Here is a 13982-nt window from a genome sequence, read left to right on the forward strand (position 1 = left end):
TTTTCTGCAGATTAGAATGTCAACCAAAAAATGAAGCAAGGCTGCATTACTTGCACTCATAAAATTTCATTTAAAGCACACTGCTGTGATTCTATTTTAGAGAAAAACAGTAGCTTCCCATCAGAAAGGGGATGTGAAACTTCCACAGCTGGAAATCAGTGCTTTCACTAGAGACAAGAAAGCACCTGCCAGTCAGACATCTCTCCCTCTTGTTCAGCATTTTACCCCTGACAGTAGCTGTAGCCAGGTTCAGAGGAGTGAATTTTGCAGTGGTTAGATAGGATTATCTGTCATTAGAAAAATGGTCCCTCTAATTGCTAGTAGTAAGAGCTTAGTTTATATTGTGTTGATTCCCCAGGTTTTATGTCGTTTTTGTTGACTTTTCTTTTCAGGAGTAACAGAAAAATCAACAAATACCAGTAATTGCTCCCAATAAATTTCTACTGTAAATGTCTAAATCTTTGTGTAAACCTTCTATTAGTTCAGCGTTTCTACAACATTTAAGTTATGTTTGGGGACAAAATCAAGATTTTTGGTTTATTTACTTTTAATCAAAAGATTTTAATCCCAGCGGGTGACTAAGCATTTTTAATTTGCTGTGCCAGCAAAAAGAAGATTTGCTGTGGTTGTTGTTAGAAGATATCACATGTTAATGCACCCTAAATGCTGCTCTGAATGTAATAGCCTACATAAGGTTCATGTGGGTTTTTTTTCTTTTAGGAGAAAAATATTTTTAGAAATTCAGCATTTACATTGTTTTCATTGTATTTATATAAATGAAAATGTTGTTATTCAATTCATCTAAATGGAAATAAACAGTAAGTCACTTATTTTCTTAAAGTTTCAAGCCTTTTATTGGCAAGTCCTCAGCCTCATATATATTTTAAATACTTAATTTCAGACACCTTGATGACTGCCATTTTTTTTTTTGAATGTTTTTCTCTCATATAAAGTAAGTAGCTGCCCTAAAATCATCATTGCTAAGCAGCACAGTGTGTGTGTTTTGGCTATTTAGTGTTTTGGATGCATACTGCATTCTTGCTTAAGTACCCTATTCTAATGTTTTCCTTACTATTATGGCTCTGCACATCTTCTCTTTACTGTCACATAAGCCCTGTGTAGCCTTTTGTTCCTTCCCAGCCTTCGCTCCTTTCTCAGTTAATGTTCCTTTCTTTGGGTCGCCTTAGATATTTACTTTGCCCTGAATTATTTGTCTCCTTCCTCTGTCCACCTCCATTTCATGCCTCTGGGAATATTTCCTTTCACTGCTGTATTGATAATTTAAAGCAGATTTTTAATACTGACATTAACAGACAACTTACTTACTTGGCTGTGTTATGTTCGGTGGAGTTTTTTTCAGAATATTATGCAGTTTGTTAGTATTTTCTAAAATATGGATTTAAAAAAAAAGAGTAAGCTATTAAAATCAAATTTCAGGTAAATGGGATATGTAAAAAATTTGGAAGCTAGACTTAAGAAGAAGCTAGACAAATGCATGGAGTGATGAATACAATATCACACTGAATGTGTCCCCACCTATCTTGTTTCTGCAGCTGCAATCTGCTGGTGCATCACCACTTTCCAATGCTTCTTTTTAGACATACTCCCAATTCTAAAACACGGTGAAGCAGAAGTTTTAGCTGATACAAGAGCATGGTGACAAAGAGAAAGGGAGGGGCACAGGTGGGGCCAGTATATGGGCTTCTTTTAATTTTTGTTTTTGTAAAGCAGGTTTACACCGTCATTTTCACCAAATAAGTACAAATTTGAATGTTGATGTTTGTGTTGGCAATGACACATTGCCTATGTCCGGTTGCGTCCCCGCTCCGGGTGGGAGCTGACCCCCAGCTAGCTCGGGTCAACACAGACACAAAGTTTCCAGTTCGTTTTGGCTTCTCGGCTTGGCAGCTGGACTCAAAGGTGACAGTCAATAGCAGCAGAAGAGAAAAGGCTGGCTCTCAGCTTAGCAGGTTAAAAGATGTTTATTAGCAGAGATCTCCAAGCTCCGAGGCGAGCGGCTCGGAGCTTCCAGGCTGAGAACCCCGCGGCTGAGAGAGTTTGCTCCTCCCTCCCACCCCCTATAAGCGGGGGAGGGTCCCAGGGAGGATACAAAAAAGACCACAAATCAGGGGTTTCAGGGGGTAACAAGGTGTGCCCACCCCCAAACTTCAGACCACTAAAATCCAGAGCCAAAGGAATTCCCCCCCGGCTGCCTATCACCTGAAGCTCTCTCACGGAGATTTCACAATCCGGGAGGGATCCCGGGAGTGATAGGCAAGCTGCCCCAGACAGGGGGGTTGGGGCAGAGGGGATGTTACATGTCATGTGAGGTATGGGATGATTGACACAAAACACCTTATTATACAGACAACACAAAAGGGATACAGAATTGGGGATACAGTGAAACGAACCATAACATAAACTTCTTACAAAAATCTAATAAAACAGTTCTGCACCACCACAATTGCCAAAAAATACTGTCTTTTGTTAGCTGTGGTGCCTATAAACCATTGTATTAAGGATTTAATTTCTATGCTCTGTTTTGCCCAAAATGTTAGAGATATTTCAGTTCAACCTCATTTGCCTTTTGTAGAATCATAGATTTGGGTTGGAAGAGATCTTAAAGATTATCTAATTCCAACCCCACTGCCATGTACTGGGACACCATTCACCTGAGCAGGTTGCTCAGAGCCCCATCCAGCCTGGCCTTGAACACTTCCAAGGTTGGGACTGTTAGGAAAATTAATCCATGAACACCAGAGGTTTATGTCCAAAAAGGAGTCAGAGGAGTCCTTTTACTTTATTCAAATAAAGGGAGAGGCCATGGGTCATTTCCCCTGGGGTCTCTCAGTTTTTTGGAGGACGCAGCCTCCTTTTTATCCTAATTTCCCGGCCACATTTCCCTCTCTCTTTCCCCATTGGCTGAGGTACTTGAGAGGTACAGACTTCCCAAAATGCCTAAGATTCCCCTTTTAATGTATAACCCCCCTTAATTTTTATGGGATTTATGGGTTTTTCCCCATTGTTGCTTTCATCTTTCAATATTCAATTTCATTTACAAACAAACCTACAATTTGTTTGTAAAGGCAAGTATCTTCTTTTCCATTCATCAGTCAGTAGAATCCTTCCCATTGTTTCACTTATCTATCAGTGCTAGTTTTATCTACCAGTAGACTCTGGGCCTGTTTGTAAAGACAAATCTCATTCCTCTCAGGACACACACAACTTCTCTGGGCAACCTAATTCAGACCCTCACAGTGAGGAATTTTTCCCTAATATTTCATGTAAACCCACCCCACTTCAGCTTTAAGCCATCTGTCCTTGTTCTGTCACTACATGCTCCCACAGAAAGTCCCTCTCCAGATTTCCTGCAGGCCCTTTCATGTACTGGAAGGCTGTATTTAGGTCTTCCCCAAAAGCTTCTCCTCTCCAAGACAAACAGTCCCAATTCTCTCAACCTGTATTTATAGGAGAGGTGTTCTAGACCTTTGATTTTTTAATTTCATTTTATTTTATTTTATTTTATTGGCACAACATTAAAACATATGAGAAATATTCACAAAATTTTAAATTACCAAGGAGGCATGAATAGTAAGATATTTATTTAGCTTTTAGTTTCCAAGTTAGAATTCAGAATTAGAAGTTGCTTTCTGGGAAAAAATAGTATCTCTTGACCTTCAGAAAATGAAAGAAGAATGTCTATCTCATGTAAAATTCAGTGAGAACTTATTTTTTAATTGATAAAAAGCTTATTAAATAGTTAGGAATCTTCTTGGGACTCTTGATTATTTTTTCTTTTGCCTTACCATAGTAAATTTGTGTGATACATATGAGTTGTTGTGCTTGGTAAATTGAAAGCCTTACATTTTCACAGTTTTAGTGAGCCACGAGTTTGTCTCTCTGGCAGAAACAAAAAAACTGTAACAAACAGAGTTGACAAACAGGTGATATTAAACCAAAAAAAGTCTCTCTTTTTGCTTCACCTTTCCCCTTTTTCCCCAGTATTTCTGTGAATTAAAAGATGCTGTGTTTTTGTACTACAGCTTCTTCCCTACTGCTATGCATGCTTGATCTACTCCTATGGAAGTCCCTTATAGAACTGCCTTACAAGTTTTGGTAACTGCAAGCAAGAGTTATTTAATAAGTGAAGCCTGTGTTTATTTATCAACCATTGTTGACATCCACCAAAAATGAATTAAGAGAGCACATAAAAACTGTGCTACTTGCATGAAGGCTATTCCTTGCTCCCTCACAGGAATAAAGTACCTTCACTGTGTTTTTCCTAGTTTTCTGAATGGGGACTTGATTTGGGAATTCCTTATGTATGTCTATTTTCTAAGTATAGCCTGAATTTCTATTAAAAGAAACCGCACAAACTAATATCAATTGAAGCTTAAGTGCTGTAACAAAATTAGATCTCGTGGAGGTTTTTTGTTTGTTTGTTTTGATATGTTTTCTCTCTCCTTTCAGAGTCTCTGTACCCACACATCTATCAACAGCATTCCCTGTGGTTCCTTCTGATGTGCCTCACTTGCCTGGCCCTGGTGAGGCCTCTCAGATTTCCCCTGCATTAGCATCTGTGTGCCAGGAAGGACTGTGCCATAATGGAGGGACTTGTCATCCTCTCTCTCTGCCTGCTGGGGCCACCTCGTTCCAGTGTGACTGTCCACTACACTTCACTGGTCGATTCTGTGAAAAAGGTAATTAATCACAATTATTAATTACATAATTAATTACATAATTAATCACATATCTCTATTAGATATGAAATGAAAGTCTTATTCTTCTTTGGAGATGAAAAGGAGGAAGAGGTATTGGTTGTCATATTTCTCTGCTTTTCATCCCAGTTACTTTTGGTAAACTGAGGAGCAAATTCAATGAGGCAATTCAAATAATACTTATTTGCAGTGTAAATTAAGTGATATCAGTCAGGCACAATCTTAAGAGTTGCAATCTGAGTTAATAAAAAAAAAAAATTACAGTATTTGTGCAAAAAATTTGTGTACATATTTAATGTATGTTTTCTAGTGTATTAGTTCTGGGACAGAAGAAAGTTGTTTTCCATTTTTACAAACTGGGTTTTTCCATCCCTGTGTCAGATCCTTTGTTGAAAAAGGCTTTTTTTTTACTCTGTAACTCATTTATACTTCTACTACTGTTGCTCATAAAGCACAGATCAATCAAATGAACATATTTTGATTAGAATTTGAATAAAAAATAATTCTTCTAGTAATTTTGGTTCTTTTGTAAAATGAATCAAGGCTATAATGCAAACTGATCAATATTTCTCTTTTGTAATTGTAATTGCTTTTCATTATTGCTTTCCAGAGAGTTCCATTTTAGAGTAAATTTCATAGCTGGCTTCAAAAACTGTTTTAGATTTTAAGGTACTCTGGGTTATGAATTGCAGTAAATAATTCTCATAGCACTAAAGGCCATTACTGTTGTACAGGAAAAGACCCAAAAAAATTCTAGAATGTGGTTATATAACTGTATCATCTTCCTAATGAACTCCCCATGGTATTAAGTAAAAGCAACCAGATTTAAGAATGCCCTCATCAGACTGCCAGTGTATCTGAATTAGCATCACCTTGAATTTCCATCTAAAAATAGGTCATCGCACTCACTATATGTGAAACCAATCACTGGCTGTCAGATAAAAAAAAAAAAAAAAAAAAAAAAAAAAAAGTAAAAAAGAAGAAAACAAAAAGTCATTTGTTGCTTAGATATCAGAGAATATATTACCATGTAGCTTGTTCAAGTTTAAAATAAATCATATATTTGCAAATTTTCAGTGTGAAAATTGAATCCCATGAGTATTTTCTACATATTTAGTATCTGGGTGTACTCTGCATTTGCTTGCAATACTCTGCAGCTGTGGAAATTGCAACATGAAATAGCAAAACTAAAAAAGTGTGTTTCCATAAAACATAAAATATTTAGTTAGTGCTTCAATTAAGTGTTTTCAACATTTCAATAAAGTTTTTCATTTCTTTACATATATTTCATGTGCCAGAATTTCCTTCTGTGTTCCAAAGAATTCAGTTGGAATCCTTTTCATCAGCATCATCTGTAGTATTTTGAATGAGAGCAGGTCCTGGCTTTTTGCAAGGGTTATGCCAGGAGTAAGCAATGTTCGATTTAAGCAGGAATTTGACAGACATCCTGTGGTAGTAGCCCATATCAGTATGTTTGCATAACCACTCTGTGGGGCTACACTGGTTCCTTCCACCAGTGTCTGACTGCTGCTTTCTTCTGACCTTCCAGCTGATCTGTCAGTCTCCAGGGGTCTTCTATGGTCTGGTGTTTTTAATGATAACTGACATAATGTGTTTGAATGATATTATCTGGGCTGAGTACTTCCATGTGTCAGAGACTTTGGGGAAAGTACCTTCTGTTTCATTGGCTGAAAAAGGTATTTTCATGTTGCTCATTCAAAAATACAGCCCTCTAAGCCATTTTCTCCTTTGAAGATTAACCTGTGCAAGCCAGTAGAATTCATACACTGGAAAGAGTTGATCGCCAACTACACTTCCAAGGAAGTTCATCTTAGTTGCATAAATGAACAGGACTCCTTCTCTCTCCCTCTTTCTGTGATTTTTTTTTTTTAAAATCATGTGTGAAAATAATGGCAATTATGACTACCCCAAGAGCAGATTAAAAGCAGGGGACTCTTGCACTAAGTTGCAGTTGTAACCAAATCTCTGATGGTTAGGACTGACTATACCTGAGGTGCAACAGTAACCATTCCATTCGATGAAACAGAATAGAAGCTTTAAAGAAACCCTGAAACATGTACCTCATTTGGAGAACATAACCTCAGATGTATTAGCACATCACCCTTTTGACGGTCAAACACCCAGCTTACACAATAAATGTTTGGTATGGTTTTTGTTTTGTTTTGTTTTGTTTTGTTTTGTTTTTTCCTGACAGTGGAAGAGATGCCTTTTGCTTTCCTGCAGCTTACATCATGTTGAGATATTAACAGTGATTCATATTTCCATATAGGTTGACTAATAATTTTAGCACTGGAAGAATAACATTTCTTTTTCTTTTTTATGTGGAGAAGATGAATTCTGTTCTCTTTTCACAGACCTCTGCTTTTACCCTCTAAAACCCCCTGTTCAATGCAGGGAGCAGCCTCCTCCTTTTTCTAGTGCTCCTGGGTCAGCCAGGGCTACCCTATCTGACATGTTCATCGGCTGGGAGCTCACTGGGGCAGCTACATCCCAGAGCTCATGCTGTCACACTGCATCTTTATATAGATCAGAACACGACTTGATGGATCCTGTTTAGTAGCTGAAAAGTAACTGCAGCATAGAGTGATTTTATTTAATCCTAAATTTTCAATAAGATTGATAATTTAGTCTAATGAACCAGAATTTGCCCAGCTGAACTATGATTATAAACCTTTGATATTCAGAGACCTTTTCTCTAAGAAATCTAGAGAGAGCTCATAATTACAGGAGAAAAAAACATCTACAATAATTTTATATTTACCATAGACCTCTTAATGGAAAAAGTAAATTGTCATGTATGCAACACAGAAACTGTATTACAGTCAAGGAAATTTTCTCTTCACTCCTTAAAGATAGCTGTGATTGGTTTGAAACATGCTATTATGTATACCTGTACATTTCAGAGATATATTTTCATTAATCATCTTTACAATCTGCCTTATACCTACCATTAACTAAATTTCATCAAGAAACTCTTCATACACTTACCTGGTATATTAACAATCCCCTTCGGGAACACAAGGTTTTATATACAAACCCTGGGTGGATATTCTTGGCTTCACTAGCATGGGTGGATTTGTTGATTTAATAGCTATGGTATGACGCCCTTAGTTTGTTAGTAACTATTTTTGTTACAGAACACCTCCTAGAGGGAGAGCAAGCGAATGTCATTATCAGTTATCTGTTTTGACTTGATGAGTGTCATTAAATGCAATTTCTTGTTTTTATTAAATTGTTCCTTGACTAGCAAGCTCCAGCAGGTTGTTCTGCCCTTACAAAAATACATTCAAGTCATAATTGTCTTTATGGATATATTAGACCGAGGCAGTTTATCTAAGTACACAGTGTACTTCCTCTAAACAGATACCTCTGAAATATCTCTAAATGACAGTTTTGGAAAATTGAAGTGTATCTCCATTTTTCTCAGGAAATAGAAAAGTATGCATACAAATCAGTGTATTTGTCAAATTCAAACTGAAGCTATCAACACTGATTATATGCCAAAGGGCCAAAGTGAGGATTTAGTATAAAGCATGGAAGGGCAATCATCTGAGGCCTCTGTTCCCTTTAATACTGCTTTCAGTATTTTGGTTTTTCCTATTTTTTTTAACTAAAAATTAACAAAGTTAATTGGAAATTAGAAGTTAGTATAAGATGTATTTTAAACCTGTATTAAAATGCAGCATAGAAGATATGTTTGTATGTAAAATTAATCTTCATTACTCAGTGATGAGTGCTACATGACTGCTTTCATCCAATAGAAAAGAAGGATTTTATAGATAGGGAATATTATGAAGGGTAGATAGTGTACTCTGTTCTACCCATTTTTCTTTTTCCTTACTGTGTAAATAAACTTTTTGACTTTATCATTAAATGTATCATTCTTCTTTATTAGGTAAGCTGTGTTATCAGACTCATTGTGAAATTCCCTCATGAGTGGAAGAAATTGAAATGACTTTGCTTTAGCATGAAAGCAGATGGTGATGCATTACAGGAAAGTTCATAGCAATAGGTTTGGAATATCAGTGTCTTGCATGTGTGAAGATAGTATATCCTTGACTGTTAATTATAAGATTAACATTTTAAAAGTCTCTAAAATTTTTAGTATTCCGTAAAAGTTTTATAAATTGTTCAATAAAAAAGAGTATTTAAATGTCATATGTTAAAACCAGGAAATCTGTTTAATTTGATATGTTGCCTGTGTATATTCTGTACATTACTTAAAGGTCAACTCCTTTGACAAAGCTGCAAAAATAGCAGTAAAATGGAAGGCTGTTGCAGGCATTTAGGTTGGAACAGTCATTCTAAAGACTTTGCTACATTTATTCCCCAGGATACACATCTTGAATTCCTGATTTTTTGAGAAATGCTTGATAATATCACCCTGAACATTAGAATTTTCTTTTATAGATGCTCTTCTAGACGTTGTTCCTAACTGAACATTTCTAACTTGCGTCACTACCATAATTCATCTCAGACAAGTCTAGGGGGTTTTGCCTTTATGTCTTTGGCTTTGAAAAGAAATGTATTTGGTCCAATTTGTTATTTCAGCCATATTTAGAACAATCTCATGTCTCCAGTAGAACTATTTATCTCCTCAATAACATTTATACCGTGTGTGTATGATTTAAAACAAGTCTGTGGCATTTTCCATCAAAGAGAAAAGTGACCCAGTGAAAATGATATAAAGAGGAAGATGAAGAACAATTGTGCTTTCATCTCCACATTCAGATTTCAGTTTGAGGTACCCAGAAAGAAAAAAAATGGGATGTAGTTACCTCTAAACCTCTGTTTTTCCAGGAGTCAAGGGTTCTTTCACTCATTTTGTCGTCCTTCAAAATTATTCATGCCTTGTAACACTCTGTGAGCAGAATAAAACCTAATGTGTTTGGAGATATCTATAAATTCCTGCAGTGATTAATTGGATGTCATTAACCTCAGCTTATGTCTAGATTCATGAGATACCTATTGATGTCCCACACTTTGTATTTGTGTATGTAAAACTTTCAAATGAACTCTAGTTTTTGGATTAGATTTGAAAAAATGTAGTAAGTTTTCCCTTCTTAATTTTTAGGGTTTTTTAGGGGATGGGGTTGAAAATTAAGAACACAGTAGGCTAGTTAAGAACAATCAAGGATTTAGCCAGTAGTTAACTTCATATGCTGGATTTGGTACAGTAGTCAAGATTATAGCCATTTTCATAGGAAATAGCTAGCACTTCCTACAGCTTGTTCCATTCAATATAATTCAGCAGAAATATTATTTGGGTGAGCAATGCAAAAGGGAATTATATAAATTAATTTTCTTCTCTGCACTTTCACTTGAGGATATAATCTTGCACTTCGATATCAGACAACACAAACGTTGTGAAGTGCAAATTGCTAACACTTTATAACACCCTGTGTCTGTAAGTGATTGTATTAGCTTCACAGTCACCTGTACTCAGCATATGGTCCCTGCTTTTTTCCTTCCTAGTTCACAAAATTATGGAGACTTTTTCAAGATGTCTAAAATGTTGTAGTGCATTAATTGGCTCATATTGTATTTCATTTTTATACTGGGTTTTGTAAGGTTTCTTCTGTACCATCCTGTTCCCCTGGAAAATGTATCACGTGGTTTGTTCCTGCTCAGCCTTGCCCATCCTCCCACACTGGAATGTAACCTAACTCTGTTCCACTCCCACCTTGTTCCTGATTGGGTAGTGGCTTGTCCCTGCCTCTAGCCCCTTCCCCCAGGGTAAAAGCCCTGGGGGGAGGGGGGGATCCCTCTCTTGCACCGGGAGGGGGACCAGACTGAGCTTCGGACTGCAGGGGCAGGACCCCAGAATAAAGCTGTGATTTCCCCCCTGGACAAAGAACAGACTCTTTCCTTTTGCCATCAACGGATGCCTGCTCTCTCTAAAGGAAAAGGTTTGCAGCCCCTGGGTAGCTTTTAGGACCCTGGAAGGAAGATTTCTTCTGGCGTGGGCTCTCTCTCTCTCTCAAGCCTGCAGAGGCTAAAACGGAGCATGGGCTCCAAGGGGAGAGAGAGAGCCGCCTCACTAAAATATCTCCAATCCAATGGCACCTTGTTCAATCAATTTTTTTAAATGTGAGTTAATATGCTGAAGTGGTTTTGAAATCAAAGGAAAAGAGGATTCTGAGGGAAAAGAAACTGAGTTCACAAGGAAAAGGTGAAGCTATTTTAGACTAATCCTTCTTATGCTTTCCTGAACATCTTTGTAGAATTTTGCAGCTTCAGCAACAAGTGTCAGTATGAGCTTTCATACAACTTAAGATTTCATTTTCATTTAATTTAGATATTATGTCCCAGATTCAGAGAAGCATGTAAGCTTTACCTATATTTATTTTAAGAGTGTAAGGAACGTCTGTGATTCATGGGATTTATGTTTAGGATGCAGGTATTCTACTACATCAGACCCTGAATTAAGATGCCTCCATTCTGTTACTTTTTTGGTCATGCATACAAGCTTATTACTTAAAATCATCCTACTTCTCAAATCCCTCCAGTGGACTTAATGAAATTGTAAAAGGGTGTGATACTTTTCTATGATTGTTAAGACTAAATATGTGATTAAACAAATGTTTAAGAGACACCTTAATTATACCTACGGGGAGGATAATGAGAAAGAGTTTGTTGAGATGTGGAAATAGCTCTCCAAAGCATGAACAAACTCTTAAAAAACTGCTGTTCCAGTGTCTGGAAGGGTATTTATGATTGTAGCTGCCATCTACCCTCAACCAATGAGCTCCAGAATAGCTGTAGGGTCTACTGCTATAGCACATAATATAGAGCTATATGCTATACTGTAGAGATATAGGGTTCTCTTATTTAACAGAGGTGTAATAGATATTTCATCAGTCTGTTCTGTAAAACAGATTATAGAGTCTGTTAGGCATAAGCTACTTTGAGAGGTTATGTTGAAAAAAGTTAATAATTATAGAAAAAATTTAGAGTTGTCAGTTTGCTAGTGCATCCTCTGTCTTTTATTAGCATCCATTCACATCTAGTCACGAGCCATTTAAAATAAGAAGTATTGGTTTTAAGTGTTGTTTAATGTTGTTTATTTTTAATTGGATTGTTTGGATTTTATTAAAAATTAGATAGCTGTAGCATTTTGCTGTAAGGATTTTCATGAATGAGCATTTCTGGAAAAAACAGTTGAAGCAGTGGAAAAATCTTTGACTCCTCGTCACATAGACCGGACCTTTGAAATTTTGCCTTTTCTAGCATTCGGCTTTTGAATCACTATTTCTTTAATGTGGATGAATGTTTTCTTGTCATAAGAATTTTTAGGACAATTGTAACAACTTGATAAAAAACTCTATTCTGGGCAAAAACACATAGCAGAAAAAAATGAAATAATGGTGATTTTACAATTTGCAGAGAATAAATTTTCTCCCCTTCATTTTCCACTTGAAAACATCGGTATAAACTCAATTCTTTCCAAAGCTTGCAACATAGTAGGCCGCAATGTCCCAGTCCTTTGAGTAATTTTTTATTTGAAGGTAATCGTTGTGTAAGTGACAAACACTTGCTTTTTTCTTCCTTTACTTCTCCATTTATGGCATTTTCTCAGAAAACCTTCCTTCAGTAAGTCCTGAATTGCAGCCATTTGTTCTATTGTGCTAACTTCTGATAATCAAATCATCAGCAAAAATGCTGTGTCTCCCCTGGTGGTATGGCAATGCTTGTTTTCCAAGCTTGACTCATTTCTTCCCCAGGAGATACCATGTCATAAAGCAGGTGAGGTATTAGACAATGTTTTGGAGCTTTATTATGTAACCCGTAAGAAAGAGGCATAGAAGACTGTGTGTGCTTTTACAGCACAGGTAATTTAATAGTTAGTAAGAAATCATCTGTGGTACGGAGTTAGGATAACAGTATGTTAGCAAAACCTTGACATTTTGATTTCAAGAATGCTGTGATTAAAAACAGAGGGTTTTTTCATTCCTTCATACAAGGTGTGAAGCTGTGGGTCTGCTCCCAGATCACTCTCAGGAGCTTTCAGCTAACTGAGAGAGTGAAGTGAACATCAGGATTCTCTAGGGACCTTAGTAAAGTGTTCTGCTCAGGACCATGTCACTTGGCCAACCCTTTCATATCACTTCCCAAGGCCAGTGACCATTTTGGAAGGATGCTGGCTACTTAAGTGATCTGTCTAAAGAGAAAATGGCATTGCTGTTTCCTGGCCTGGCCTAAGCATAAATTTCTGACTCAAGCATGAAACCCCACAATACTTCTAATTTAGAGTGCTTGACACATTCCTTTACATGCATCTTCATGGAACACTGATGCCTGCATTTTACATAAAATCTTTAACTGATAGTGTTTAAAGAGGAAGAAAATTTATAATACAGGTGTTGGGAAGTTATCCTTGTGAGGCCCCTCAAGCCTCCAGCCTCCTTCTGAGGAAGCCATTTCTTTTATGTAATATAAAAAGCTAGTTTTTCTTTCCATCATTTCTTTATATTTTTATAATAACAGTTTGTGGTGATAAAATAGACAGGTAATCATACAACAAAAACGATTTAGCTGTTTAGCATTTTAGTTACCCAGGAAATCTAGGAGTCAGAAGGTGAATTGCCTATATATACTTAAATTCTACATGGATGTAATCAGTTCTGTGCAGAACATGGAGGTGTTCAAAACTTGTCAGTGTGTAGATTCTCCCTGTCTTTTAGTGGAATTACTGAAAATACTGAATATATATTCAAGCAGAGCAAAGGATTGAGATATTGCTCAGACATATCCTCTATTAGATTCGTAATTCAAACAATGGCTTCCATAAATGAAAACAATTTGCCCATGTGACTTGTATTTCCCTTTATCAAGAATTTTCTTTAATGAACTTTTTGTGCCCTATACAAGACAAAAATAAAACTACTGTATTATAAGTAAATAATAAGAGACACTTGCATATCAAATACTATAGAATATATCCAAATATGGATAATAAACTCAGGGCGGGGGGGGAAAGAAAAAACACACGCACACACATACAAACAAACAAACAAACAAACAAAAAAAAAAAAAAAAAAAAAACCACCAAAACTACAAGGGCCCTCTTATCTTCTACCAAGCAAAATGGAAAACTATAGATTCATCTGATGGCCAAAGCTGCTTTCCAACATGTGGCATTATTCTTAATATTATCTTATGGAAATTGTAAATGAATGTCTGTTTATTCATATGTAAAATTGGTTTCAGTAACTGGTGAATGTCAGCAGACTAAAGATCGTA

At 36.6% G+C, this 13982-nt stretch overlaps 1 protein-coding gene across 1 annotated transcript in view; it reads left to right on the forward strand.

Moving 5' to 3' along the window:
- Positions 1–13982, forward strand: part of EYS (eyes shut homolog) — a 718062-nt gene that overhangs the window by 525463 nt on the left and 178617 nt on the right. Inside the window, 1 exon segment of the mRNA XM_040058168.2 lies at positions 4471–4700. Coding sequence (XP_039914102.1) covers positions 4471–4700 — 230 coding nt within the window.

This window comes from Hirundo rustica, chromosome 3, assembly GCF_015227805.2.
Source record: "Hirundo rustica isolate bHirRus1 chromosome 3, bHirRus1.pri.v3, whole genome shotgun sequence".
NCBI classification, from domain to species: domain Eukaryota; kingdom Metazoa; phylum Chordata; class Aves; order Passeriformes; family Hirundinidae; genus Hirundo; species Hirundo rustica.